The following is a 26207-nucleotide window of genomic DNA, read 5'->3' as shown; positions in this document are numbered from 1 at the left end:
ATGTCAGTAAAAATGCATAACATTGCTCTAATGATTTTGGTTTGCCTTGAGGTTTTTTTTTTGTTCCTGTGTCATTATTAGCCATCTGTAATTTATTCAATTTGATCATGGAGCACTGGAGACTGACTGAAGATAACTTGCCTATCCTTGAGTTCCAACAAGAAAGAGTGTTCTTATTCACTTGATCCTGTGAGATTCTGTAACGGTTCTTTGCACTTGTTCATATTCCTTTTGGATTTTGTAGGTTCTCAGCCTTTTATCTCAGTAATTCATTCACAATTTCAATAACATTTTATATTTACAATTTTGTATTGTTTTTATCTTCTGCACTTTGACACCCAACAACAAAAAAAGCTTTGTTACTATACAGTGCCAACAAGAGGATGGCTAATTCCTTTGCTGTCCACGCATACATCTTTAGGATTTCAGCCAGAGGTCAATAGAGATTCTCTGAGCCAGCTCAGCCTGCACATGGCATAGCACTTATTACAACTTGTACCCTTTAGACTAAGATTCATTCCACCCTCCAAGGGAAATTTTCACAGATGATCCAGTCAGTAGCTGAATTTTGTTTATTCCACTTTGTTTCATTTTGTACTAATTGAAAATATTATAACAAAGTAAAAGCATAGCAGTTAAGTATATTCTGCATAGGAAATGAATCTATAAGGACACACTGTAGCTGATGGTATTGAAATGCTTTTCTGTTGTTTCTTTGAGTATTGTATTTTATTAATCAATGGACTGTTTCACACTAAGATGAGGAGGCAGAGATTATTGCAATTGTGCGAAAAAAGTCTGTACTATCACTGAAATGCAGAAGGACAAAGAACTGAGCTGTGTGCAGATTGTGAGGGAATGAACGTGGAAGTGGTTGCATAGAATTTCTGATGTAACCTGAAACCCAATTTAATGTGGGCCATTAAAGGAAATTGTCAACTTTTTTTCATTCAAACTTTGATAGAACTTCTAACCCCAGCACCAGTTAGATCTTATATTTCTAACATTACTGACATTATTGTATTGGCATGATTTTGACTGCTGGACAATCAACATTTGCAAAAGCATTGCAAATTACATTGTGTTCCCAAAGTAAATATTTTGTTTTGCTTCACTGTTACTGTAACAAATTAAATGAACTAATTAATACCTGAGGCATTAATCATCTCTTTGCATGCAAATCTAGTGAGCTGGGAAAAGGTTTGAAGAATCAGTGAACCTTAAGAAACAGTATCGATGTGGTTTAAGTCCTAGTAATTATACAGATTTAATGCAATCTCTTGTTTCTTTCACATTTTTATTTTTAAAGTATTTTGTATTGTTCACAATATCTATGAACAACATCACAAAACACTTGAAAGTTTTCATTTATGTGCTTTCTACAATGGAAACTTGCCTAACTTTTATTAAAAAATAAGAAAACACATAATCCTCACATATAACTCATATTAAATGACTGCATAAATCATAAGGAAGACTTCTGGTGATTTGACACTTTAATTGTCCAACTGTCAACATTCTTGCCATAGTAATGGGAGTAGTTTAAGAAAAAAGCCTGTACCTAGGGTTTTGGTTTGAAGTTCTATCAAACCTTGGCTTACTGACTTGCCAAGGAAGTTCTAGTCATTTCTAGGTGTTTCTAAATTTGCCTGGTCATTTGGCTTTTGTGCTGCTTTAATTAATAAGATAAGAACAGGGACAACTGTAGAGCCTTGATCAGACAGGTTATAACCAACCATGGAATGCACTTGCTTTTGCTTAGTGCTCAATGTTATTTATTGTTACATTATAACTCACAACAATATAACAGTAATTTGCCTCAAATACTTTTTTCACTGCACAGATGTATTCACTTAATGAATTTCAAGTCATTTCAAACTCTAGTTTAATTCACACGGAATGACCTTCCTGTGTTTGATTCTGTGTGGCATTAGCATGTGCATGTGTATGCTGATTTTCTCTGGATGGTCTGATTTCCTCCCTCCCACCATCCAGAAATAACTTTGCTGTGTTTTATAGTCTCTTTTAAATTGTCCCTTTCTCTTTGCTCCTGTAATTGACTGCTGTCTTTTGCAGGGTGAGAGCATTATGCCTTGCACCCTATGTTTTGAGGATAGGCTGTGGGTTACCATGACCTCCAGCTGGACAAGTGACTCCATGACAGTGGATGGATGGTGCTTTTATGTAACCATGTTTCTTCAGTGTTAATTTTCAAGTGATCCTTTGCTGTAGATATGTTTTCCTGTAGAAACTCTACTGATGCTAATTTTACCAGAAAAATTAAACATCTAGCATACTACAGGACATTAAATAAGTCTTGTGAATGTCTGTCATTTGCCCTTTATCATGTTCTGTGTTTATTTTTTTCATTCTTTGTGCTTTGATTTCTCCTTGGTAAGTTAAGCACTCTATAATTAGCTTTTGAAAAGCCTAGTAAAAGCTGATTGCAGTATCTTGGCTCAGTACACGTCCCAGTAGCTTTCACTGTTTTTCTGCTAGGAAGAAATACAGTAAGCAGATGTTATTTTGTTTGCACTGATACTGTCTTCATTCATTCATTGTGTGCTCGCTCTGTAAAACATGGAAAATGTTTCTTAGACGCTCGGTGTTCAATTCCTTAAACCACCTGAGAACAGGGCTTATGTCATACATTTTAATACAATGCTAAATTGTAGTGTAATAACTACATGTTCTTAGTCAAGAATCTGTGTTTTACTAGATTTTTCTCAGAGATTGAAAAGTGGCATAGCTATTTCACTCTTTGTGTCTGGACTAAATCCATGGATTGTGTCTGCTAATTCTGGTTGGTCTGTCTTTTTGGTGAACCCAATTTTCTGTTACAGTATCATCCTTCAATGGTCGTGACCTGGCTTATACTTTTTGTTGATACTCACACGATAGCAGCTGTTTCCCCAGTGCTGTGAGCTGCATATTTTTCTAAGCTAAGTCATCTGCACAAGAAAAATTAAAAACAGAAAAACATAACAGTGCTTCCAAATGTATGGAGGTCATTTGGCCCATCTATTCCATTTGATAGTTAATTGAACCAATGATCTTATTCAGCTGTTTCTTGAAAGACACCAGGGCATTGGTTTCAACAGTATGGCAGTGAAGCTTGTTCCATACTTAAAACTGCATATTGAATACTGTTATGCTATCCTGTTTCTCTTTTCATGTCTTCTTGTTTTTGTAACCTGTTGCTGACCCCAGGGCAGTCTGGGACTAAGGCTGTGAAAAAGAAGTAGTTGTTTTTGTAACCCGTTGAGTTGTTTTCTGGAAGAGTTAGCATTAAAATGAGCCATTTAAACAAAAAACGTAAGAGAATGACTATGAACACTCAAAGAAAACTTGCAGAACAAACTGTTCTTTATGGAGGGTATAACATTTGGTAAATAAAATATCTCTAATCGAAGATGATCATTGTACTGTTTCAGTGGTATACAGGGCATAATTGTGTAATTGTGAATGTATCTTTATACAGTATGCAAAAACATGCATTATTTTAAATGCATCCTCTTTGAGGGCAGGTTTTTATATTTTCCACAGCTAATTAATTTTTAATTTTAAGACCTGAGCCTTAATTATCTATGAGTTTTTTATTAGCATGACGTCTGCAGTCAACTTTCATGTTGTTTATATATTCTTATGTTTATTAGAGTGTAGGCTTTGCTGAATTTCTGTAATGTTAAAAACAATATAGCCTGTGCATGAATGATCATTGTTGTGCAACTCTTTGGTAGAAATGGGAAATAAAGTACAATATATAAATATACAGTTCCCTCCAAAAGTACTGGGACAAAAAACGTGTTCCATGTTGTATACACGAGAAATCTAAATTCACTTAAAACAAATTATTCTGGGTCATAGTTCAGAAGGTCACCTTTTATTTTCAGAATATATTTTGCAAACACAATTAATCATTTTTCAACCAAAGCATATGTTGTGTTCCGTCCCCCCAAATTTACAGTAGGTGACCATAAGTATCGGGACACGTAGAGCTAATTAAAGAAGTGAAAATGTCAGTATTTTGTTGCAAATCCCTTGCTTGCAATAACTGCATTAAGCCTCCCTCCTATTGACATCATCAGACTGTGTTTCTTCCCTTGAGATGCTTTTCTAGGCTTTAACTTCAGTTTCTTTAAGTTGTTGCCTGTTGGTCAGGCTTTCTGCCTTCAGTCTCCTTTTGAACAAATGAAATGCTTGCTCAACTGGATTCAGATCTGGTGATTGACTTGGATAATTTAAAATCTTCCACTTTTCTGTCTGATGAACTCTTGTGTTAAGCATGCAGTAGTTTCGGGTCATTGTCCTGTTGCATAAGAACTGCTGCCCAAAAAGTCTAGTGTCATTTTTTCTTACATTTTGCAGAGGAGATCTGTTTGTATATCTCTGAATTCATCCTACTGCTGTCATCTTCAGTTAAGTCATTAATAAAGACCATTGAGCAGGTTCCAGAAACAGCCACACACGCGCAAGCCATGATACTCTTTTTACCATGTTTTACTGAAGAAGTGGTAGGCTTATGATCATCGACTGTTCCTGTTTTTCTCCAAAACTCCATCACTTTGATAGATATTTATTTTGGTCTCATCTGTCCATACACCAATCGAGCCCTTCTCTTCTTGCTGCTGATGAGGGGCTTACACCTTGCAGTACAGCCTCTGAATTTTTCTTGGTGACATCTGTAGATTGTGGTACTAGAGATTTACACCCCCACACTCTGGAGATTATTTTTGATTTCACGAACAGTAATCATGGGGGTTTCTTTACACTTCTAAATATTTTTCTGTCATCCGCTGCATTTGTCTTTTTTGGACACCCTGTTCTCTGCCTATCGTTTACTCCTCCAGTTGTTTCTGTTTTCTTAAGAACATTCCAGATTGTTGATTTTGCAGTGCCAAGAGTCTCACCCATTTCTTGGATTTTTCCTGTCATTTTCCAAACAGCCTTCTTTTCCGTCATAGTGTGTTCTCTGGTCTTCATGTTGGTTTTTGCTGACCTTCACAGCTCTTTTATGTGTGTGAAATGTATGCAACTTGTAACACCTGGGCAATTAGAAACACCTGTAAATATCTGATGAAATTGAAGCCAACTAAAATAAAATGTGGTTTATATAAAATAAGTTATATTGTCTACTAGTTTTGTTAAGAGGCTGTCCTAAAAATGAGAGCTGCTTGTCCCAATTCTTATGCTCATCTTAAATGAGGGGGGTTGAGCAAAAAAGTTGTTGTATATCGGTAGAACATTTATGCATAAACATGGCCTTGCGATTTGAAATCCAAATTTCCTGAGCATACAGATATGTTCAAATTTGATCTCGTTTTTTTGGAGGGCACTGTATATACAGTACACTGATTTTTTTTTTTCACTTGATAACATTCTACTTACCAAATGAAAGTACAATAATGCATCACCAAATGTATTTGTGCTACTTAAAAAGACTTACATCACTGTCATACTATATATTTTCTACAGTTATGAATAATTTTGTCACAGATTATTTAATTATTTATTTCTTCATTTTGTCTGCTCAAACAACATCAAAACAATTTGGCATATTTCTATTTTCTTCTGTAAAAGAAAGTGAATTTACTGTAATGATATTCTAATGTACTATACAAGTGAGCAATTTATGCAGAAACAATACAAATAATTTTTGTGGTCTTAATATATTCTATTTGTATTTCAGGCACAGAGTGTATGTGATTCAGTGCAGGATTTTCTGCACTTAAGTTAAACTCTTTAGTTCATAATTATTATAAAAGCCTATGGGAAATGGTGTCAGAGTGAACATTACTCTGGCAGTTCATGTAGCTTGCTGGTAATACTAGAGTTCCTCAGTTCATGAAAACTTAAAATTATTCTGTATAACCAAGCATCATAGAGGTTTGAAAACTGGTGGAACACCTTATTCCATGTCCAATTATTCCAATTTGAAGCATCATTAACTTCATCCATAACCAAAGGTTTGTAAACCTGCACTTGAAAGGCTGATGCATCCTAGGGATGAAGGACCAAGATTTCATCATATACATGCTGCAGTATAGTGCAACTTTGGAAGAATTTAAACTTCCAAATAAGAGGGTGCCATTCAGCCCAATAACCTCACTGGGTTGCTACTTGCTAATCGATCTGAGCCTTACATCTTTACATGAACAAACCTATGGTATCATCTTCAATAGCATAACTTGGTATATAAATTATTACTGCATGTAAAAGTACATTAACATTTAATATCGAGACTGGAAATTATATGCTAGAAATTTAATATTTAGGATCTTTTGTGTATTAAAGGGTAAGTAACTTTCCCTTGTGGTTGAAGGGATTGCTTTTGTTTTTAGTTTTTAACAAGTAAAAAATTATTATATTTTGTAATAATTTAATACCTTTTGTGAGAAAATGTAACAGTTATAGTAGAACTTGTTTTCTAATCAATATATTGCCGTTTATTAATATTTATTTTGTACTTACAGCAGCATGCAATAACCAACAACATTTTGCTTAATTAAAATCAAAATCTAAATTTAGAAGTTACTTTTAATATTGCTTTTTTATCAGGTAGCTTTTAATTCATCCCTTACAAAAGGGATTGGCTGTTTTACAATGTGACAGCTGTCACAAGTGAAATTAACATTGGCTTAGCTCTGAGAAGCCTTAGCCCTTGAAGTGTGAAGAATTGAATTGACTGATTGGTACCAGTGATGCTACTATTGCTCCAGAGGAGGAATTACAGCTCTTTTATGCAGCATTGTTTTCCATCAAATTGTGGAAGGAGATGTGCAGTGAAAAGACAAATTAGAAGCAAATTCTGTACTAAAAATGAAATCTGTAATATACCCTAAAGGCAAATGGGCACAGTACTGAGGATGTTCTGAAATCCCTCACGCAGAACTATGTTATGCAAGCAATATAATGCAGGATGTTCCCCTTTCACTCCTACCATATGTATGACAGCTGCGATACTTTTTAGTTTTGACAATGTTATATTGGATTGGCCTCTTAAAGATAAAAAAGCAGTTTTATGTTCCTTTTAAACCACTGCTCAGATTATGGAAAAAATAACAACAAAAAAAATTTCAATTTGGCTTTTGTCAGCTTTCCAGGGAGATTTCTATGTCTAATCTTTTTTCTTAGATTTCTTTATAAAATATTAACTTTTGACAACATAATTCCAAGTAGGAGAACAGTAACGTTTATACTTTTCAATATAAAGTTGAAAAACATCTGTTTAATCACTCTTGCATAGATTTCCAGGATGACCGCATACGAGTAAAAGCCACAGGACTCAGTCCGTGAGCTGTCAGTTTAGATTGATGTCAGAACTCAACCTGGAGCCTCTTCACACTTATGAGCTGATATTCATTCTGTATTGAACTTTTTGAAGAAAGATCTTCTGGCATATTTAACATTATTGGCTAATTTAATAAGAACATGATAAAAGTGTTTATTAAGCTGTAGTATTATTTTAAGTTAATTGGACACTTATTCAGCAAGTGACAGGTCTTACTGAATTAGTGAATTACTGAATTACTTATTTTAAGACATGGGGCTTGACGCATAACATATGTAAATACTGTGTGTACAGACTTATTTAAGGTTAGTTATTTCCCATGGGCTCTTGGCAATGACAAAGTAAATTTAGTATTAGCATTCAAAGTGAATCAAAATAATTCAATACGTTATAGACTACAGACTATACAAGATTTGCTTAATGTTATCTTATATAGTCTGTAGTCTATACAGGCTGTTTGCTATTGTTCAAATGCTAATGTTGTTTTGTGTTTGCTAAGGTTCAAACAAAGAACAGCAAACAGCTTGTAAGACCATACGCAAGATTATAAGCAACAGGAGGCCATTTAGGCCATCTAACTTGTTTGGTTGCTAGTAGCCAGTTGATGCAAGGATCTCATCCAAGTGTGTCTTAATGTATCACCTTCAATCACAAGGCCGTGTAGCTTGTTTTAGACTCAACCTACCCCATGTATAAAAAGTCACCTGTTCTGCTTTAAACGTTCATCCCCATAATTTCCACTACTATACTCCTGTTTGTGTTTTACTTTTGAATAAATAATTGCGTTAATTTTTGCCTTTCCTCTTTTAGGTCAATGATTGCCTTTGGTGATTTTGAATACATGAATCAGGTCTCCTCATAGTTTTGAGTTTCAGGATTGTGATAATTTTTGTGATGTGTTAAAGTCCAGCTCTTTAAAACTTATATTCAAACTTAAGTTATTTGAAAACTTTGCCTAATTTTTCTGTGGGATTATTCTTGTAGACAGACAGTTCTGCAAACACATTATCCCATTAGCAGACCTTTAACCCAGGGAGAAAACAAGCACAAAAGAGACTTTTAACATGTCATTTAACATAAGCATTGTCAATTTTCAATAAATGTCAGTGCATGTAAAAGTGTAATATCAAAGTCAAGGTCAACACACACTTATTAACTTAGTGTTTTATTAATTGAATAAAGCTCAGTGCTGTTCTAGTGGATAGATATGCAATCAATTTTACATTTCATCTACTGAAAAAGTAATTTCCACTCATTGAATATTAAATCAGTTTTTCTACTTAGATGAAAGTGAACTATTTAGCATATGAAACATGGTCATTTTGGTGTAATTTAAGAGTTTTTACAGAAGACATTTAGAGTCTCTTTGGTTCATTTAAGCATTTTTTCATGTCTTTGATAGAATTAAAGGTAGGACACTAAGCTGTTCTGTTGACAAAGTTAAGGTGCATTGTTATTTAACAAAACACTCTTATTTTCCATTTTGGAAAAAAAAGTTAAAAATAAATACAAATTATGCTGTTTTTATGTTTTGCCTTAAAGGAACATCTCTCTCCAAGGCAGCTTTGCCTTTACTTCTTGGGTTGTTGCTTAGTAGACCAGGAGTGACTTCAGATAAATGTAGCTTCTCAAAGCATTTACAAATCAAAGATACATTTTAAACATTGCACCCCAAGGGTGATCTCAGAGAATACACCCTGCCAGTCTGGAAATGGAATTGTGTCTGAAGGAAAATAGCCTTTGAGGAAGATTTGTCTTTGAGGCGAAAGTGATTTACTGAAAAATAATATCTGCTAAGAAATGTCAGTAAGACAAGCCTCAAAAGAAATGAGGGTAACTATTTATAGACCACTAACTTGGATATTTTTGGTGAGTCTTAGGGGTTGTGCCTACTGAGTTGAAAATTGCAAATTGCTAATATGATGTATTTTCATAAGAATTAGCATAGAACTGAGCCAAGTCATCACCGTCCAATCAGTCATGTTGTATATAAACTACATGTAAATTAATGGACATAAAGAGCTTAATACAAAGTGCTTGATGAAAATAAAATAAAAATTGTATTATCGGAGAAAGTCGCCATGGATTTAGAAGATACAGAACTTGTTTAGTTAACTTGGATTTCATGACGAATCAGCTGTATCTGGATAGTTATAAGGTGCATGTAAGAAGTGTTTTGATAATGTTCCAATTGAAAAACTATTTCTCAAACCAAAAGTTACAGGAATCCAAAGAAATGTAATACATATGGATTAAGTACTGATTTTCCTGCAGAAAACAAGCTACTGATAAGGTAAGTTACCTCAAATTAGCTTTTGGTTGCGAGTAGGGCACCACAGGGATTAGTGTTAGTAGATTGGTTCTAATTTATATCAGATCTGTAGTCTCTGGCACAGTTGGTATTCACATTAAGTTTACAGGTGAGGCAGAGTTACAAATAGTATATCAGCAGGACAAGCTGTATAAGAGGACTTAGACTTTATTCAGATGTGGTCAGAATTTAATGTGAATATGTTTAATGTTTTGCATGCAGATAGCACTAAAATACTTTTGAAATATCGAATTGGTGATACTGAGCTACATTAAACAGTGTAAAAGCAAGGTGAGGACATATTAAGTATGAAAAGATACAATTAAGGGTTTTCCAGATAGATTCAAGTTTTTACTACTGAAGGATAAACTGTTGCTTAGTATATTTTTAGTATCCCAAGACCCAGGATTACGCTCCAATAGCCTCCAACTTTATTCATACTCTTGAAGCGCTGTATGTAAATTTTAGAAAAGAATATGTAGGAGTATCTCACAGTTTTTAATCTTTTACATGTTAAAATATAATCCAAATTTAATCTGTAAAAGTTCAAATAGATCCTTAGCAGTAATTGTAAAAAGTAGTTTTCTAAATATTGAATGTTTATATTGAATGGTTGTGACTACCAGAAATAGAATGTTATTGTATAATTTTACCTAAATTTAATGTCAGAAAAAAAGATGTTAATCATATCTACTGGAAGTAAATCCATTCTAGTTTTAAATGTCACCTAATGAACTGGCTTCCACTAGTTGGTAAAGTTACTGAGGATGTTCTGGGTAATGTGATTTCGGACAAGAACGACCATCTTTTCTGAACCTACTACTCTAATGCTACTAAGAAGTGGGGGCATTGTACTCAAAAAACATCTGTTAGCAACTTGATGAATGTGTGAAGAATTTGTAAATAGTAATATATTAAATTGCTTAATTAAGTTTAGAGTGAAGATGTTATATTTAAGAATACATGATAATTTGAGAAGGTAATACCGTTCTTTGTATACTATACTGGAACCGCAGGTAACACCAGGAGATTAAAACAAAAATGTCTTTACAGAATTGTAGATGTTTTGCACAGGCATAATAATGTTTAGAGGCAAATTTCTAGGGATTTAATTCAGTAAGGTTGTGGAAATTTTTTAATACAGTATGCTGCCTTCAGTATTTTGTTGTGTTTTTTTCAGGGAAGCACCACAGGCTGTTAAAATGACTAGCATAAATGCATGTTAAAAGACAGAAGGTAGTGTATGCCATTAATGATGCATTGAAAAAGGTAATGTCAAATCAATGAAGCAACCTAAGATTGTAAGATGAGATAAAAGAAGCATTGTGTGCTATTTTTTACAAATGTGCTGAAAATTATAGAACTAAATTAACAATTTTAAATCTTTCCTTATCCCAAAAGTTTTTTTAATTTCTTATCAGTGCTGCTTAGCAGTCATTGAGGTATTCAGCTGTCATAGTTGCAGATGCAGAACTCATTTTCAGTGGGGATTATCAGCACCATGGGCATGGCATAATACTGTAACTGCACATCTGCCATACCCTGTGCCTCTGAGTAACACAAACTCATTTGATTTTGAAAGGCTCATAAATTAGAATTTTCATTATGGATATAGGTGTCTTTTTATTAAACAAATTTGGTATTCTATTGTGTAAACTAAGGACATACAAATTTCTTGTTTTCTCTAAAAGCAATGATAGGTCCATTGTACTGTATGTTTTAGTTTTTAGATATGCAAGAAATAGCTACTACATGTATTTAACATAATACAATTGCAACATTAATAGTGTTTTAATTTGGATAGTCAGGACACTTTTAATATTTTTTTTTAAATACCAATAGCTGTGGTCTTTACAAGAAGTGGCTGCAGTGCCATCCATTGAAGAGGAGCTTTTGAATGAGTGGTTAACCTGTATTTATTCCTTACAAGCAGAGGGACATTTCCTCATCCTGAACATGCATGCAGCTGTCTAGAACTTTTGTTTTGTAGCACATCAAAGTTCAACCAACCTGAAAAGGTTTTCAAGTTCAGTATAAGTTGTATGCATATTTTTACATAAGGGAAGTCTCCCATTCTGCATCAGAGGCCTGTTTCAGTGGAAATGTAAATTAATTCAGGGAATGTCAGCTTCATAAAAAAGCTTGGAATCATAACCTTTATAGGGCTATTGCTTTTGTTTTATATTTAACTAATTTTTCTACATATTTTTTTTTCTGCTTATTTTTAGAACCATTGTGATATTTCAGATTGAATTAATGTTTTTGAAATTGGAAATAGGAATATATTCTAGAATTCCTGTGAAATATGTCCAATATAATTATAGCGACCTGCCTTGACTAAATATTATTATTGGATTTCATTCTAAATTACTCAACAATGGCAACAATGGCCTGGAAAACATTTGGAAAAAAGTCTATGTGTCCTGGAAATGACCTCTAAATTCCTTGGAAAAATGCAGTTCTAATCTAAGTGTATTTAAAATTACAGATGCATATAAACGATCTTTCCATTTTACTTAAGATCGTGCAGATTGGTCACATTGTATTCTGCAGAAATAATGTAACAAGTGACCAGATACAAATAGCTCCCTGCTTTTTGAATGCATGATCTCTCCATCTCCCCTTCCTGCGCTGTGATGTCCTGCCCTTCATTTGCACTGTTATAAGTACCCCAATGTCTCACACATATTTTTATAAAGCAGACTAGGGACATTTATTATCTGTTTGTGCACTGCATTGACTGGACAGCACGGAGATAAACATGAAGCTTGCCTAACCCCAACCTAACCTGAAACCACATGCCATATCGTTATTTGTAATTAAAATACCACTCATGGAGATACAGTGGTGTGAAAAAGTGTTTGCCCTCTTTCTGATTTCTTATTTTTTTGCATGTTTGTCACACTGAAATGTTTCAGATCATCAAACAAATTGAAATATTAGACAAAGATAACACAAGTAAACACAAAATGCAGTTTTTAAATGAAGGTTTTTATTATTAAGGAAAAATAAATCCAAACCTACATGGCCCTGTGTGAAAACGTGATTGCCCCTCCTGTTAAAACATAAATCGACTGTGGTTTATCACATCTTTGGAAAGCTGAGTTCAATTTCTCTAGCCACACCCAGGCCTGAGTACTGCCACACCTGTTTTCAATCAAGAACTCACTTAAATAGGACCTGCCTGACAAAGTGAAGTAGACCAAAAGATCCTCAAAAGCTAGACATCATGCTGCGATCCAAAGAAATTCAGGAACAAATGAAAAACAGTAATTGAGATTTATCAGTCTGGAAAAGGTTATAAAGCCATTTCTAAAGCTTTGGGACTCCAGCGAACCACAGTCAGAGCCATTATCCACAAATGATGAAAACATGGAACAGTGGTGAACCTTCCCAGGAGTGGCCGGCCGACCAAAATTACCCCAAGAGCGCAGCGACGACTCATCCAAGAGGTCACAAAAAACCCCACAACAACATCCAAAGAACTGCAGGCTTCACTTGCCTCAGTTAAGGTCAGTGTTCATGACCACCAGAAGAAAGAGACTGGGCAAAAATGGCCTGCATGGCAGAGTTCCAAGACGAAAACCACTGCTGAGCAAAAAGAACATAAAGGCTCGTCTCAGTTTTGCCAGAAAACATCTTGATGATCCCCAAGACTTTTGGGAAAATACTCTGTGGACTGACGAGACAACTTTTTGGAAGGTGTGTGTCCCATTACATCTGCCGTAAAAGTAACACAGCATTTCAGAAAAGGAACATCATACCAACAGTAAAATATGGTGGTGGTAGTGTGATGGTCTGGGGCTGTTTTGCTGCTTCAAAACCTGGAAGACTTGCTGTGGTAAATGGAACCATGAATTCTGTCGTCTACCAAAAAATCCTGAAAGAGAATGTCCGGCCATCTGTTCGTGACCTCAAGCTGAAGCGCACTTGGGTTCTGCAGCAATGATCCAAAACACACCAGCAAGTCCACCTCTGAATGGCTTAAGAAAAACAAAATGAAGACTTTGGAGTAGCCTAGTCAAAGTCGTGACCTGAATCCGATTGAGATGTTGTGGCATGACCTTAAAAAAGCGGTTAAGGCTCTAAAACCCTCCAATGTGGCTGAATTACAACAATTCTGCAAAGATGAGTGGGCCAAAATTTCTCCACAGCGCTGTAAAAGACTCATTGGCAGTTATCGCAAACGCTTGATTGCAGTTGTTGCTACTAAGGGTGGCCAAACCAGTTATTAGGTTTAGGGGGCAATCACTTTTTCACACAGGGCCATGTAGGTTTGGATTTTCTTTTTCCCTTAATAATAAAAACCTTCATTTAAAAACTGCATTTTGTGTTTACTTGTGTTATCTTTGTCTTATATTTCAATTTGTTTGATGATCTGAAACATTTCAGTGTGACAAACATGCAAAAAAATAAGAAATCAGGAAGGGGGCAAACACTTTTTCACACCACTGTATATAATAACACAATTTATAACTTGGTAAAAACTATTCAAATTGAAATTTCACTGTCGTTTAGATAAACATCCTTATTTACAAATATAATTTGATGTTAAAAGCAATCTTTTTTACTAAAATTCTCAATTGAAAATTAATTAGAATGACTGCATGCAAAGTTTTATAATATTAACCACTGTACAGTAAAATGGTGCTGGAATAAAACCAAACCAGTTTTGCTTTTTAAGACTTTGAGACTTACATGATTCCTAATTATTGATTCAGCTGTATATACTGTAGATATTCTTCTGAGCTTATGCTTTGCACATTTGTTTTAAAACATCATGACATCTATTTTTGTCTGTTTGACTTTGAAATACTCTACTATTGAATGTAAAAACTTTCTAACTCTACAAATGTCAGTTTCTACTGCATATTTACTAATTATCAAAAAGTATCCGAACTGAAATAATGCATCACTTTTATTTCTTGTTATCTTTTACGTTCCTGAAATTTGACTTTTTGCTGATATGCAGTTGAAGTCTTTCACAGGCAATACTCAATGTGATTTTTTACAGTCTTGTAAATAATATATTACTGTGCGGTTTGTCCTACATTCGTGTATTCAAGATGATGTTGGATTGTACTTGAGGTTAACTGCAGCTTAATATTATTAACCAGTTTGTCTTGTGAACAGTGCACAGGTATTGCATTATAATATTCTGTTTCAGGTAACAGAGTATGATTTAGGAACCTATGTTATGTACTTTAACAATTTACAATAATAAGTTTAAATGCAATTTGGTAAAGTTGCCAATTTAGGACAGATTTATTTTGGGAGGTTTTTGTATCATTGTGATATTAGCCTATAGTGCCTGCCTATACTGATCTACATGAATATTGGGTTAACATTAATGAATTGTGGCTATTTAGACATCATATAGGCTATATTCACTCTGTGTTCATGGGTAACTTGGTCAATATTTGAATATTTTGTCATTACTGCAAAACAACTTACTTAAAAAACAAATTTATTTCTCAGATATGACATCCACCTACATCAATTTATTCTAGTCTGCCAGTTTGTCTCCTGGCCTTAACAATACCTGGCTGACTGAAATTAAAGTGCACTGTAAGATGACCTTCATTCTGGTTCAGGGCTGTAATGTTAAAATGTTTTGTCAATATGTTTCGGACACTGGAGTCGACAATTTAAGAATGTGTGCTGTTTATTATTTCATCCCTTATTGTAAGCTATTTAGTTTAATCTTTCATTTGAATTGTTAAGGTTTATTTTGTTTTTTAAATAAGTTTTTCTTTGCATATTATTTTAATTGAATTGATTTTTATATATTTGTTCCGCATAGTAGCTTAGTTTTGTAGTTTTTATTATTTTACTTTAGTGTTTGATAGAAATGCAAGTCAATAAAGACATTTATTGATTTAGCAAGGTTAAAATGATAGGAGAAAGGTATCTGGAAGAGCACTTTAACAAAGACTGGTCTGCTCACCAAAGCTTTTCTATACCTACATGTATACGCTGGTACTTGCATGTTAATTTAAAAATGTGTAAATTCAAAATCAAGAATTGTGTGGTGTGTATCTAGTTGCACATGCACGTAATTAAATGCTTTTGACAGTATATGTAAGTACTAACTTGTAACAGTAAACCAAAAGTAATTCTGTAAGCGTACCATTACTACTATATAATCCAGTTTAAAAAATCTTGCATTTACATTATAGGCGTGTTAAACTGTAGTGCTGAATATGTTAAGGACAATAATGAAATGTAGAGGCCTTCTCTAAATTTATGATAAGGTTTAGGTTCAGAATGTGAATGACACATGAATTATCAGTACTATTTGTTTTATTGATGTCCAAGAATTAATATTGTATACCGTAAATTATCATTTTGTATGTTTCAAAAAAGTTGATAACCACTTCTACAGCTTATATCGTACTGTATATGCTGGTCTATTACACTTACAGCATTGTTACTTTCTGATATCTGGTTATGTTGCAATCATATTCATACGTGATATCACATTTCTGTGGTTTCATATACCGTGAAATGAACTAATTGCATTTCATCTGCGTCTTATAACCTTTAATTGTGTACAGGGGTCTTTTGTAAGTAAAAATGTAAATGTACTGTAATCTCTAAAAATGTGAAGTATAATTCAATCACCAAAAAATATTGCTTTTCTTAATTTTTTATCTCAAACATTTAAGAACATTCAAGATGTTCAAAAGAATGCCAATTAAATTTTGTAGACAGAAGAGGTTGTTTGCACTCTTTGTTACATTAATATTAAAATTATTTATAGGCGTATTTGTCAAAGGTTTGTTTTGCATCTTATATATATATTTTCAAAATATACTACAACATTGGTGGACAGAAAAAATCTGTGTTGAGCTGATAACGTGTACTGGTCTTGCCTTTTTTCATTCCAAAGCAACTAGAGCAACACAAATCTTACTTTTCTAACAGATAAGTACAAATCCTGACTATCAAATAGATAAAGCATAAAGAGATCATAAAAGGAAACGCATACTTGCCTTTTTCCCACATTTGGAGGTATCCATTTTTTTATAAATGTTTTTTAGATTAAGAAAGTGTGATTTTCTAAATGAGGTCTTACTAATGTGTTTGAAATCTAGAGCACATTTTCCTTTGATTTACATTCCATGCTTTTGTGGTATATATCCACCCCTTTTTTTTTACTTTTTCTTGCTTAAACCCTTTCACATGAATCTGCGTAAAAACATCCAGATCTGTTTCATATGTAGATTCCTACTCATAATTACCTATCCAATATTAAGGGCCCATATTGTATGTTTCTGCTTCCTATGTGTATCATTAACATTAAATGTCATTTGCAAAGTTTTTGCCCAGTCCCAAGTCAATTTGTGATGTGAATATATTTTTATATCATGTGTAAATTAAACATGTTTGCTGACTATAAAATAATTAAAATCATTGATACTAAAAAGAAAGGGAAACAGACCTAATCAGATTATTACTGTACACAATTGGTTATATTGGCCCAGTCAGATGTTAGGCTTCTTAAGAGTTTCATCTTTATCATCATGTTAATAGCAGTTCTCAGTTCATGTGCATGTAATACCTTGGGTCCATGCAGTTTGTAATTTCAGCATTAGTTTTTTATGAGAAGGCTTATCAAAAGCCTTCTGAAAAATCAAAATATATTAAGCATCAAAATGATACAATACTGGTACAGTATGTGGACTAAAACATTATACTTTTACATGGTGCTTGTAGTGAAGTGAACTTATTTTTCCTTGTGCATTACTGTATTTCAGCTTCTAGTCATGATGGTTCTCATGTTGATTTAATAATTAGCCTGCTTTTTATTTAATGACAGATAATAAATAACTAAGTGCAGATAATACTCCTTTAGGGACTGTAGCTTAAGTGATGGCATCTATTCCTTACTTCAGAATGAGCAGTTAAATCATTTTGATAAACACCTGTATTTCTCTTCAGAATTAATTAGATTTATTCACACAGTGTTGGGCATGGCAGCAGAAATATTCCAGTGAGGTCTGCATAATAAACAATAAAAGGATGAATGCTTTTTCTGTGTTTGATGTAGAATTTAAAATGGTAGATTTGTCTTCATGAATTCCTTAATTGCCAAAAGCAATAGAAACGGACAAAAACCGTCTGTTTTGGGAAAAATGTTCATAGCTCTTCATGCCACATTCAATTGAGATAAAAAAAATACTGAAGTGTTCAATTTTCTTTTAGTTTCTTTTACCTTATGCCTCTGTGCTGCTATTAATTTACACCTAGCCACTTAAGTTTTACTTGGTTGAGTGATGTGGCTCATTGCCACAACTAGCACTCTACAAAAACATTTCCTTAGGAGTTAGAAATGGGCACCTTACTTTTTATACATTTATAATCACTATTTTTTAAATTCACCCATTTTGGAATAGCCCATAAATATGTAAAGTAAATTTCACAAAGGAAGCAATGAGTGCTTGAACACAGATGTGCATTACTTTTCTGTGAATTGCACAGTTTTTCATGGCAATACAGTCGGCAACATTATTAAATTATTATTTCTTAAAGCTGTGATAAATATTGATTTGCTGTAATAGTTAAATAAGCTCTGATTTTGTAATTTTACATTTACATTTTATCTTTTAGTAAGACATTGCACAGTTACATTCTGAGAATGTGAAAAACATAAACATGCATGGCACAGTTTATTCATTTTCATATCTTTTGGTAATCTTAATACTGTTTGTTGCAAAGGAGATTGGAATTTTCTGCTAGTGTGTGCTATGATAATTAGATCACTTGTGTTTCTCTGTAGAATGCTTTGTGTCAGCACAAAAAGTCAGAAGTCTTCAACATGTTAATAAAGAATTAACAACTTAGCTAATGTAAACTGTTCAGTTTATATCTTATTACATTTTTTTATTTGTTTTAGGATTCAAAAGCATTTTTAAATTTACATTTCCATACTTGCATATACATTATTAAGCTTTTTGTTCCAATTGAGCACTTGATAAAGACGAATGCAGATAGTATCTTATAAATAGCTATCAGCACAAGTTAATTGGAGTTTTTATTTTAAATAACATTGCTTTAAATTCTTAAGAATAGTTGCAAAAAAACAATACTTAGGTGCTTCGCATCTTGGTAAGCTGGCTAAGGCTGCACTATGTGCATTTCCATTGAACAGGGTATTTGTATTCCATTGTATTGCCTCTGCTACTTTCTTATCCACAATGTAAAATGAATCATTTTTTCACAATATTTCTTTTCAAGTGGTTTGTTTTGCTACTTTTCTCCAGACTGAAATTGAGATAGATTAGGCTTAGATGTGTTGCTTGGCAGACGACTTTCTGAGATTCTTGGCAAAGGTTTCACCCAATGTCATGAGTGGTTTCTAACTTGGGTTGGGTAGTGTTAAGCAAGTGTTAGACAGCTCCTCCTGTGAAACATGCAACACAAATTCTATTCTGAGAACTGTAAGATCTTGTGTTGATTGAGTGCGGCTGCACATTTTGTCATGCAGCTTAGACGCTTTTTTAGCCTAGAGTAATTGCCTAATTTTCTAGTTGTTTATCCTAATCTCTTAAAACCGGCATCACCACGCCTGGTATTGGAGAATAGATCTAGCAGGTTTTTTAGGTATAAAGGTTATAAATAACCACTGAATCATCAAATTCTAAAAACCTGTAATAATTTGATTATGATTGGGTAAGTAGGTTAAAAATAAAGAAGTCCTTTCAAGCCAAAATTAATATAATGTCTGGAGTACAACAGTTAAGAGTTTTCTGGACTGAAGAAATTGCTTAATAGATCAGTAATTGCCCAGTCTTTAAAAACAGACAGTGTAAAGTAACAGTCGGACTCTTCAAGATATGGGATGGAGACTTCTGCTTTAAAAATAGTTGTCTGTATTGATTCTGGCAATTGGCTTTTACTGTTCTTTTTATTAAGCTGAGAAACGAAAACCAGCATTTTATCCACTATATATAGATTTGTTTCCTTGATGTCATTATCTTTTAGGTATTTCCAAAGGCAGTAACTTTGTAGTTATAGGAATCTTCTTTGTCTTTTCTAGGGACCTAAAAAGACTACAAATGATTATAGTAATAATTCCTTACCCTTATATTATGCTTGTTTCCCACTTAAAGCACTTTAATGGGAACTCCCCTACGACACCACCAGTGTGCAGTACCCACTTGGATAAAAGCCATGCTATTACAATGTACCATACTGTATATACTTCCACATTTTATTCTACAAGAGTATTATGTATGTTGGGTCTCAAAATAAGGATGTGGACTTTTGATGACACATTATATATAGATACAAGTTATTTGAGCCACAGAATTTCTGCAGTTACAGCGTAGACCAAAGGAAAGCACACATAAAAATGCAGTATGTCCATTGCGATATCTGAAGCCCCAGTTTTTCGCTAATGGCATGCCGCTATCTTCTGTAGAGAATAGATGTCATGAGGCTTTGTGTTTCTCTCACAGTGTCACTTTTATCTTTCTGGCTTTGTTGAACTGAAAATTCAGGACTACCTTCTACTTGTCTGGTTGCAGATATAATCATGGCACAAGAGCTAAGCATGTAAACTTAGAACATTCGTTTTTGTTTCACTTATGTCTTAGAAATACTCCCAAGGGAGTACTATTCAATAGTAAACACAAACAAGAAAAATGGGATGGCTCTCATGGTAGAAATCAAGGTAACCTTGCAGGAAGCAGGCACACATTTATAAAAAGTTATTGATAACCAGTTACCATAACTTACTCTTTGCTACCATATTCAGGGGAAAAAGAGTGACATTTCACAGTGCTCTGTTGTTACATTTTCCCCTGGAATGCTCAAAACCAAACTGACAAGCTGCCTTCTTTTTACCTCTTCTTTTCACTTGTGCGTTGGTACTGCTTTAGTGTATCATTAAACCCATATCTTCTGTCCTGCAGGGCAATCATCACAAAGTTTGGCATCATAGTTCAGATGACATTGACACATTCTTCAGATGCCCAAATACATTGCATAAACTTAAATCATGATGCTAGTTGTGGCAATTTCAACTGATAGTTGAGTCTTGTTAGTTCGCGCTGTCTGTGCTGAGAATGTGAAGCACTCCATTGTTGATTACTCCGTCACCCTGGGTCATCTTTTCTGCACAGTGAAAGATGTCAAGGTTGACAATCAATAAGAAGAGTAAAACAGGAGGATATGTTCTCTGAGTATACTGTCCAAAAATAACAAAAACAAAATGACCTAAAGGTAAACCGCCTCGAAAACATGATATACTTGTGTGCCATGCCTGTAATAAAGTTCAAAATAAGTGACATTTCTAAAACCTAGAGTAGTTTATGTTACTAAACCTGTTTATTGATACCAGTGTATGCAGTTTTCTTGAAATTACATGTAGCCAGACTATGCAGATTGTAATGTCTGGCATCCCATATCAATATGTAGTGTTCCCCAGGAGGTTCAGTGATTTTTTTTTTTATGCAAAAAGACAGCACACAGTAGTGGTGCATTATTTGCTCTTGGTTCAGTTCAGTACTTTGAATATGGCCTTATCTGGACCACATTCTGGGAAAACAGGGGGAATGAGCTACTACATCCGGTAACCTGACCAGTTGCTGGAGAACAATTGGTCAAGGGACTGTTTAAAAAGCAGGAAGCGAACACTTTCAGGGACGGTCAAGGATTAATCTGCTGTCTGGAGGCCAAAAGGTAAACATTCGGTATGTGCTTTTCAAAAGAGGGAGAAGGATTAACAAAGGATAAAAGGAGCTTATGGAGATCTTTAAAAGTTTTGAAAAACATTTTGGGGAGTGACTGAGGTGCTATGATTGTTTTGAAGCCATTATGCAGTTTAGCTACCCAGCTATGATAGTCCAGGGACTTTGTGAACACATTTAGTCGGGAGCTCAAAAAGGAGCTTTAGCTTTTGTTTCTAGTGACTATTTTACCCTCACTATAAATACATTGTATTTGGGCGGAGCGGTGGCTCTGTGGCTAAGGATTTTTGCCTGTGGCTGGAAGGTTGCTGGTTCAAATCCCGCAGCCGGGAGAGGAATCCTACTCCGTTGGGCTCCTGAGCAAGGCCCTTAACCCCCACTGCTCCAGGGGTGCTGTACTATGGCAGACCCTGTGCTCTGACTCCAGGCTCTCTCCCTGTCTGTGTGTCTCATGGAGAGCAAGCTGGGGTATGTGAAAAGATAATTCCTAATGCAAGAAATTGTAAAGGGTTAATAAAGTAATGTTAATATGTAATGTTATATATTATTTTTTAACTTTACGTCTGGACCCACCTAATTAAAAGATCCTGTTTTGACACCCACAAAGGGTGTGTGTAAAAATACTTTTTATGTTGTGAATAGAACTCTATGAACACTGCAAAACACTTCAGTCAAACTACTGATTCGTTTTAAAGCTTCATAATTTTACATATTAGGTAATGTTAAAGGAAGGCAGCATGATGGATGGGATTTATCTCGAGAGGTTGGTTTTTGCACATCTGATATTGTTTTGCACATTACCTGTTATCTGTTGTTGTATTTGCACATTGCCTGATGTCTCTGTCTTTCTTTTTTATACAATTGTATTGTTTTTTTGTACTGCTTACCATCTGAGAGCTAGCTAAATAGCATTTTGTTATACCATATACCTGTATATGAGTATAATGACAATAAACTTGAACTTGAGATGTTGAAAGCACTCAGTGGTATTGGGGTTTTGTAGTTGTAATGCCTCTTGAGTGTTACATGGAGTGTGGGCATAGTACCTTTGGACTGGCAGATTGGAGTGATGATCCCCTGGAAGCTGGAACCTGCTGCATAGGAAGGAAATAAAGCATACAAAGTGTCGCTACAACATTTGAGGTGCAGGCATGAAGCAGGTGTTTGTGTGATGAAACCTGCTAGGGGTCAATTGAATGAATATTTTGGTTCCTGAGACAGCAGCAGTTTGGTGATCAGTTAGTCATTGTAATTTATGCAGGAGCTTCATATCATCGTATGTTAACTGTATATTCACTTGAATAAAACATTCCAAGTTTGATCAAGATCCAAACAGTTGGTGAACAAAACCAATTTACCTAAGAGACTGCGTTTTGCCAAATATTTGATGATTCAGTGTGGGTGTGTAATTGATTGTAGCAGCTTGTGAGGTGCAAATGAGCAGCAACTTTGCTGAAGAAAGCTGCCAAGTTCCAATTCAGTCAATGCAGTGGTTATCAAGACAGAGATAGCTTTAATTGAGATAACAAAATGGCATTATGCTGTTATCTTGGTACATGCAGAAACCTTTCTGGTTTAGGGTAAAAGCTTTGGTTGTTAATGTAACCTGCCAAGTTTCGAATCAATTGGTACAGTGGTTCATAAGAAAAGTGAAAGTTTGAAGCTGTAGATAAGGCCACCATCATGGTTAACTCATGTTTTAGTATATCTGCTTAGAATTTACTATGCTGCCCAATCTTTGAACATGAAAAGTTTCCATTACAGTAACTAACAAATTCAGTGCTTAGAAGTCATAAGATAAAATCACTTTATTGGCCTTATACAATTTCTTGTATTAGGAATTGGACTTTGCGTACCCCAACTTGCTCTCCATGAGACACACAGACAGGGAGAGAAGCTTGGGGTCAGAGCGCAGGGTCAGCCATTTATATTGCGTGTAGGATTCCTCTGCCGGTCGCGGGATACGAACCGACAACCTTCCAGCCACAGGTGCAGATCCTTAGCCACAGAGCCATTAATAGGACAAAACAACTGAGCATTATGCATGAAATCTTAATAATCTTTCTCTACCACTAAGAAATTATAATTAGGAGTATTTGGCAAAGTTATCTAAAATGAGGCTGGAAAAAGCAGTTTGGAGGTCATGGGTTCTTTTTTTATTTGTTAATGACAATATCTTAACATTAAATTTAAGCAGTTGTGCAAAAGGAGAAAAAAGTGAGAAACAAAACCAAAGTATGCAAAAGAATTTCCTAATTTTTACTATTTAGATACATGACTGCAGAAAACAAACTTAGTTTTTATGCTGAACTCCACTGTCTAATTTCTCTTGAACTCATTTAAAATTGAATGTGGCTAATTAGAGCCTTTGTGATAATTAATCGGCCTGGGCATTTATAAGCTTCAAGTGATTCTTTTAAAAATCATCTCTGACATTTAGCCTACTCAGGAATGACTTACATAACCGTGCAGAAAGATTCATGGCATTTACTGGATTGTTAGTCACTTTCTTGGGTCTTGTTCTAAATTGTTTTATATAATGCACCCTGGAAAGATTTGACTGACCTCATCTCATGCTTTCTATAATTGTCCATTGCATAGAAACCCTTCTGTTTCTTTGAATGACAGATTATTCCCTCAACTGAATTTTTTAAATTCTTACAAGAGCAACTGTATTGACAGCAAGAAACCAGTAACAGTATGAGTTCTCATGCACTTATGGTTTTTCTTAGTTTTGTTAGGGAAAATCCCTAAAGATGTTTGACTGATTTCACAGCTGTTCTGTTTTCTCTGTTACAGCCTGTTAATTATGTTTTCAGGTTGTCTTGAAAAGTGTTGAACATTAAAGTAAAACATATTGTCACTTTATATTAATTTATTTCTAGTGCATATTTTAATTTTTGTTTAAAAGGAACGAAAATTTGAATATTAATTTTAAGTATTATTATATACAAAACCTTGCAAAAGTATTCAGCCCCTTCCAGTGATGTCCTGTTTTGCTGAATTATAAGTTATGTATACACATTTAAGTCAAAACTATTCCTCAGACTGATCTTTTTGATGGGTGAATGAAGTTATACACCGTTAAAAACTGCAAAGAAAAAACAAAAACTAAAATATGTTGATTGTATAATTATACATCCCCCTGTGCCAGTATTTTGTGGAAGCACCTTTAGATGAATTACAGTTGTGAGTCTGTTTGGGCAAATCCCTATGCACTTCAACTCTGATCAATTAAAAAAACAATACCAATTTTCTTCAACAACTAACACATTTTTGATTGATAAATTTAATTTATGACAATAAGGACATTCCACCCAAAACAGAAGTTTCTATTTGGATACCCTCCCATAAAATTATTTTCTAGTTTTTAATGATGAATGCATATCCATGGTAAACAAATACAGAAAAATGGCGGTGGAATGTATTTGGTTGATTTTTTTGAAGGGAGCTGCAAAATAATTTCCCATCATAACACTAAAGTCTAAAGTAATTTGCCGTTGTTATCAATTCATTTGCTACTGAAAGCATGTTTTCATCATGCAGGAAGTTTTTTACATAGCACTGTCATTGAAAGATATATGGGGGAACTAAAAGCAAAATATAATACATAGATTTTATACAGATGTTTTCGGTCACTGAAATGTGATGCACTCCCTGCGAACATTTTAATTTTTCCATGCTATACTGTAAAAAACTGAAGAAAACTTTTTTTTTTTAGAGAAAGTGCTGCAGTTTATTATGTCACTGTGCTCATTTTCCAATTTCAAGTTATTTTTTAATACAATATATCCATGCTCCTGATGGTCAGTGTAAATTATTACTGTATTATCTGTGATGGCACTGAATAAAATGGACACAATATAGTCACTAGTTTCATTGCTGTTAAACCTGTCTACATAGAAGTAAGTTGCAGTGTGATGAATGTTTAATTTAGAATATGCTCTATTGACCTCTGGGTGCGAGATTACTGAATTGCAGGTTAGAAAATTACAAAAACACCCACCACTAGTTATAACTGATAAGTTTCTTTTGATAATATTTTGATGTATTTGCAAAAAGTGTCAATTTTGGAAAGAGATTTTATAATAGGAACTATTTTTTACTGTAAAGGTTTTCTATCCTTTTTTAATATGTATTCTAAGAACTGCATTTTAATAACTGTTTTACAGAGCTGGAGACATGTCAGTGCATATACTCACAGGAGATGCACAGATACCATCGACCCTACAGAGGATCTACATAAAAGACCTCAACCACGATTCACAATGTACAGACAAATATGTGAAGGTAAGCATAGCTTAGACAAGGACAGAGTGAAGATTTTGATAGTCCTGCTGTCTGACCCTGGAGCTGTGGTACTTTTTCCAGTCTGTGGTCTCAGTATCAGTGATTAAACCATTTGGCGTGACTGTACAGGTGACCAGAAAGCCTCCCCTGGACTTTTTTCTCTCAATTTATTATAACGTAGCCCATGATTAAATTCACAGTTATTTAGTCTCTTCACAAGATAACGAAAGATCACGAAATGACTTTAAATTCCTTTCAGTTTAAAGCACTGAAAGGGGGGAAGGTGTGTTAGTTACCACCCAGTGTTCTTTAAATCACAAAATTTTAGTCCAAGAGCACAGTATTATATAAGAAGTATACAATGCTTACAGAAAGTATTCAGACCCCTCCACTTTTGGATTTTGACACACAATATTCCATAATGACAAAGTGAAAACATGTTTTTAGACTGTTTTGCAAATTTATTAAAAATAAAAGACTGACATCTCTCATTTACATAAGTATTCAGTAACACTTATCAGTAATAATAGCCCAGGATCTGGTATTTCTAATCTATGTTCTTGCTACCTGCAAGCAATACATAAGATTTTCAGACCAAGGTGTGAGACTTTAGAGTTAT

At 34.3% G+C, this 26207-nt stretch overlaps 1 protein-coding gene across 2 annotated transcripts in view; it reads left to right on the top strand.

Annotated features, from left to right (window-relative positions):
- The window catches only part of pot1 (protection of telomeres 1 homolog), a 130503-nt gene that overhangs the window by 5633 nt on the left and 98663 nt on the right, over positions 1-26207 (top strand). For both annotated transcript variants that reach the window (XM_015352476.2, XM_015352473.2), the window contains exon 2: positions 25471-25588. In XM_015352476.2, the coding sequence (XP_015207962.2) occupies positions 25481-25588 (108 nt within the window). In that variant the 5' untranslated portion in view covers positions 25471-25480. The remainder of the gene's footprint in view (positions 1-25470; positions 25589-26207) is intronic.

This window comes from Lepisosteus oculatus, chromosome 7, assembly GCF_040954835.1.
Source record: "Lepisosteus oculatus isolate fLepOcu1 chromosome 7, fLepOcu1.hap2, whole genome shotgun sequence".
NCBI lineage: Eukaryota > Metazoa > Chordata > Actinopteri > Semionotiformes > Lepisosteidae > Lepisosteus > Lepisosteus oculatus.
This window is presented reverse-complemented; position numbering and strand designations above follow the sequence as displayed.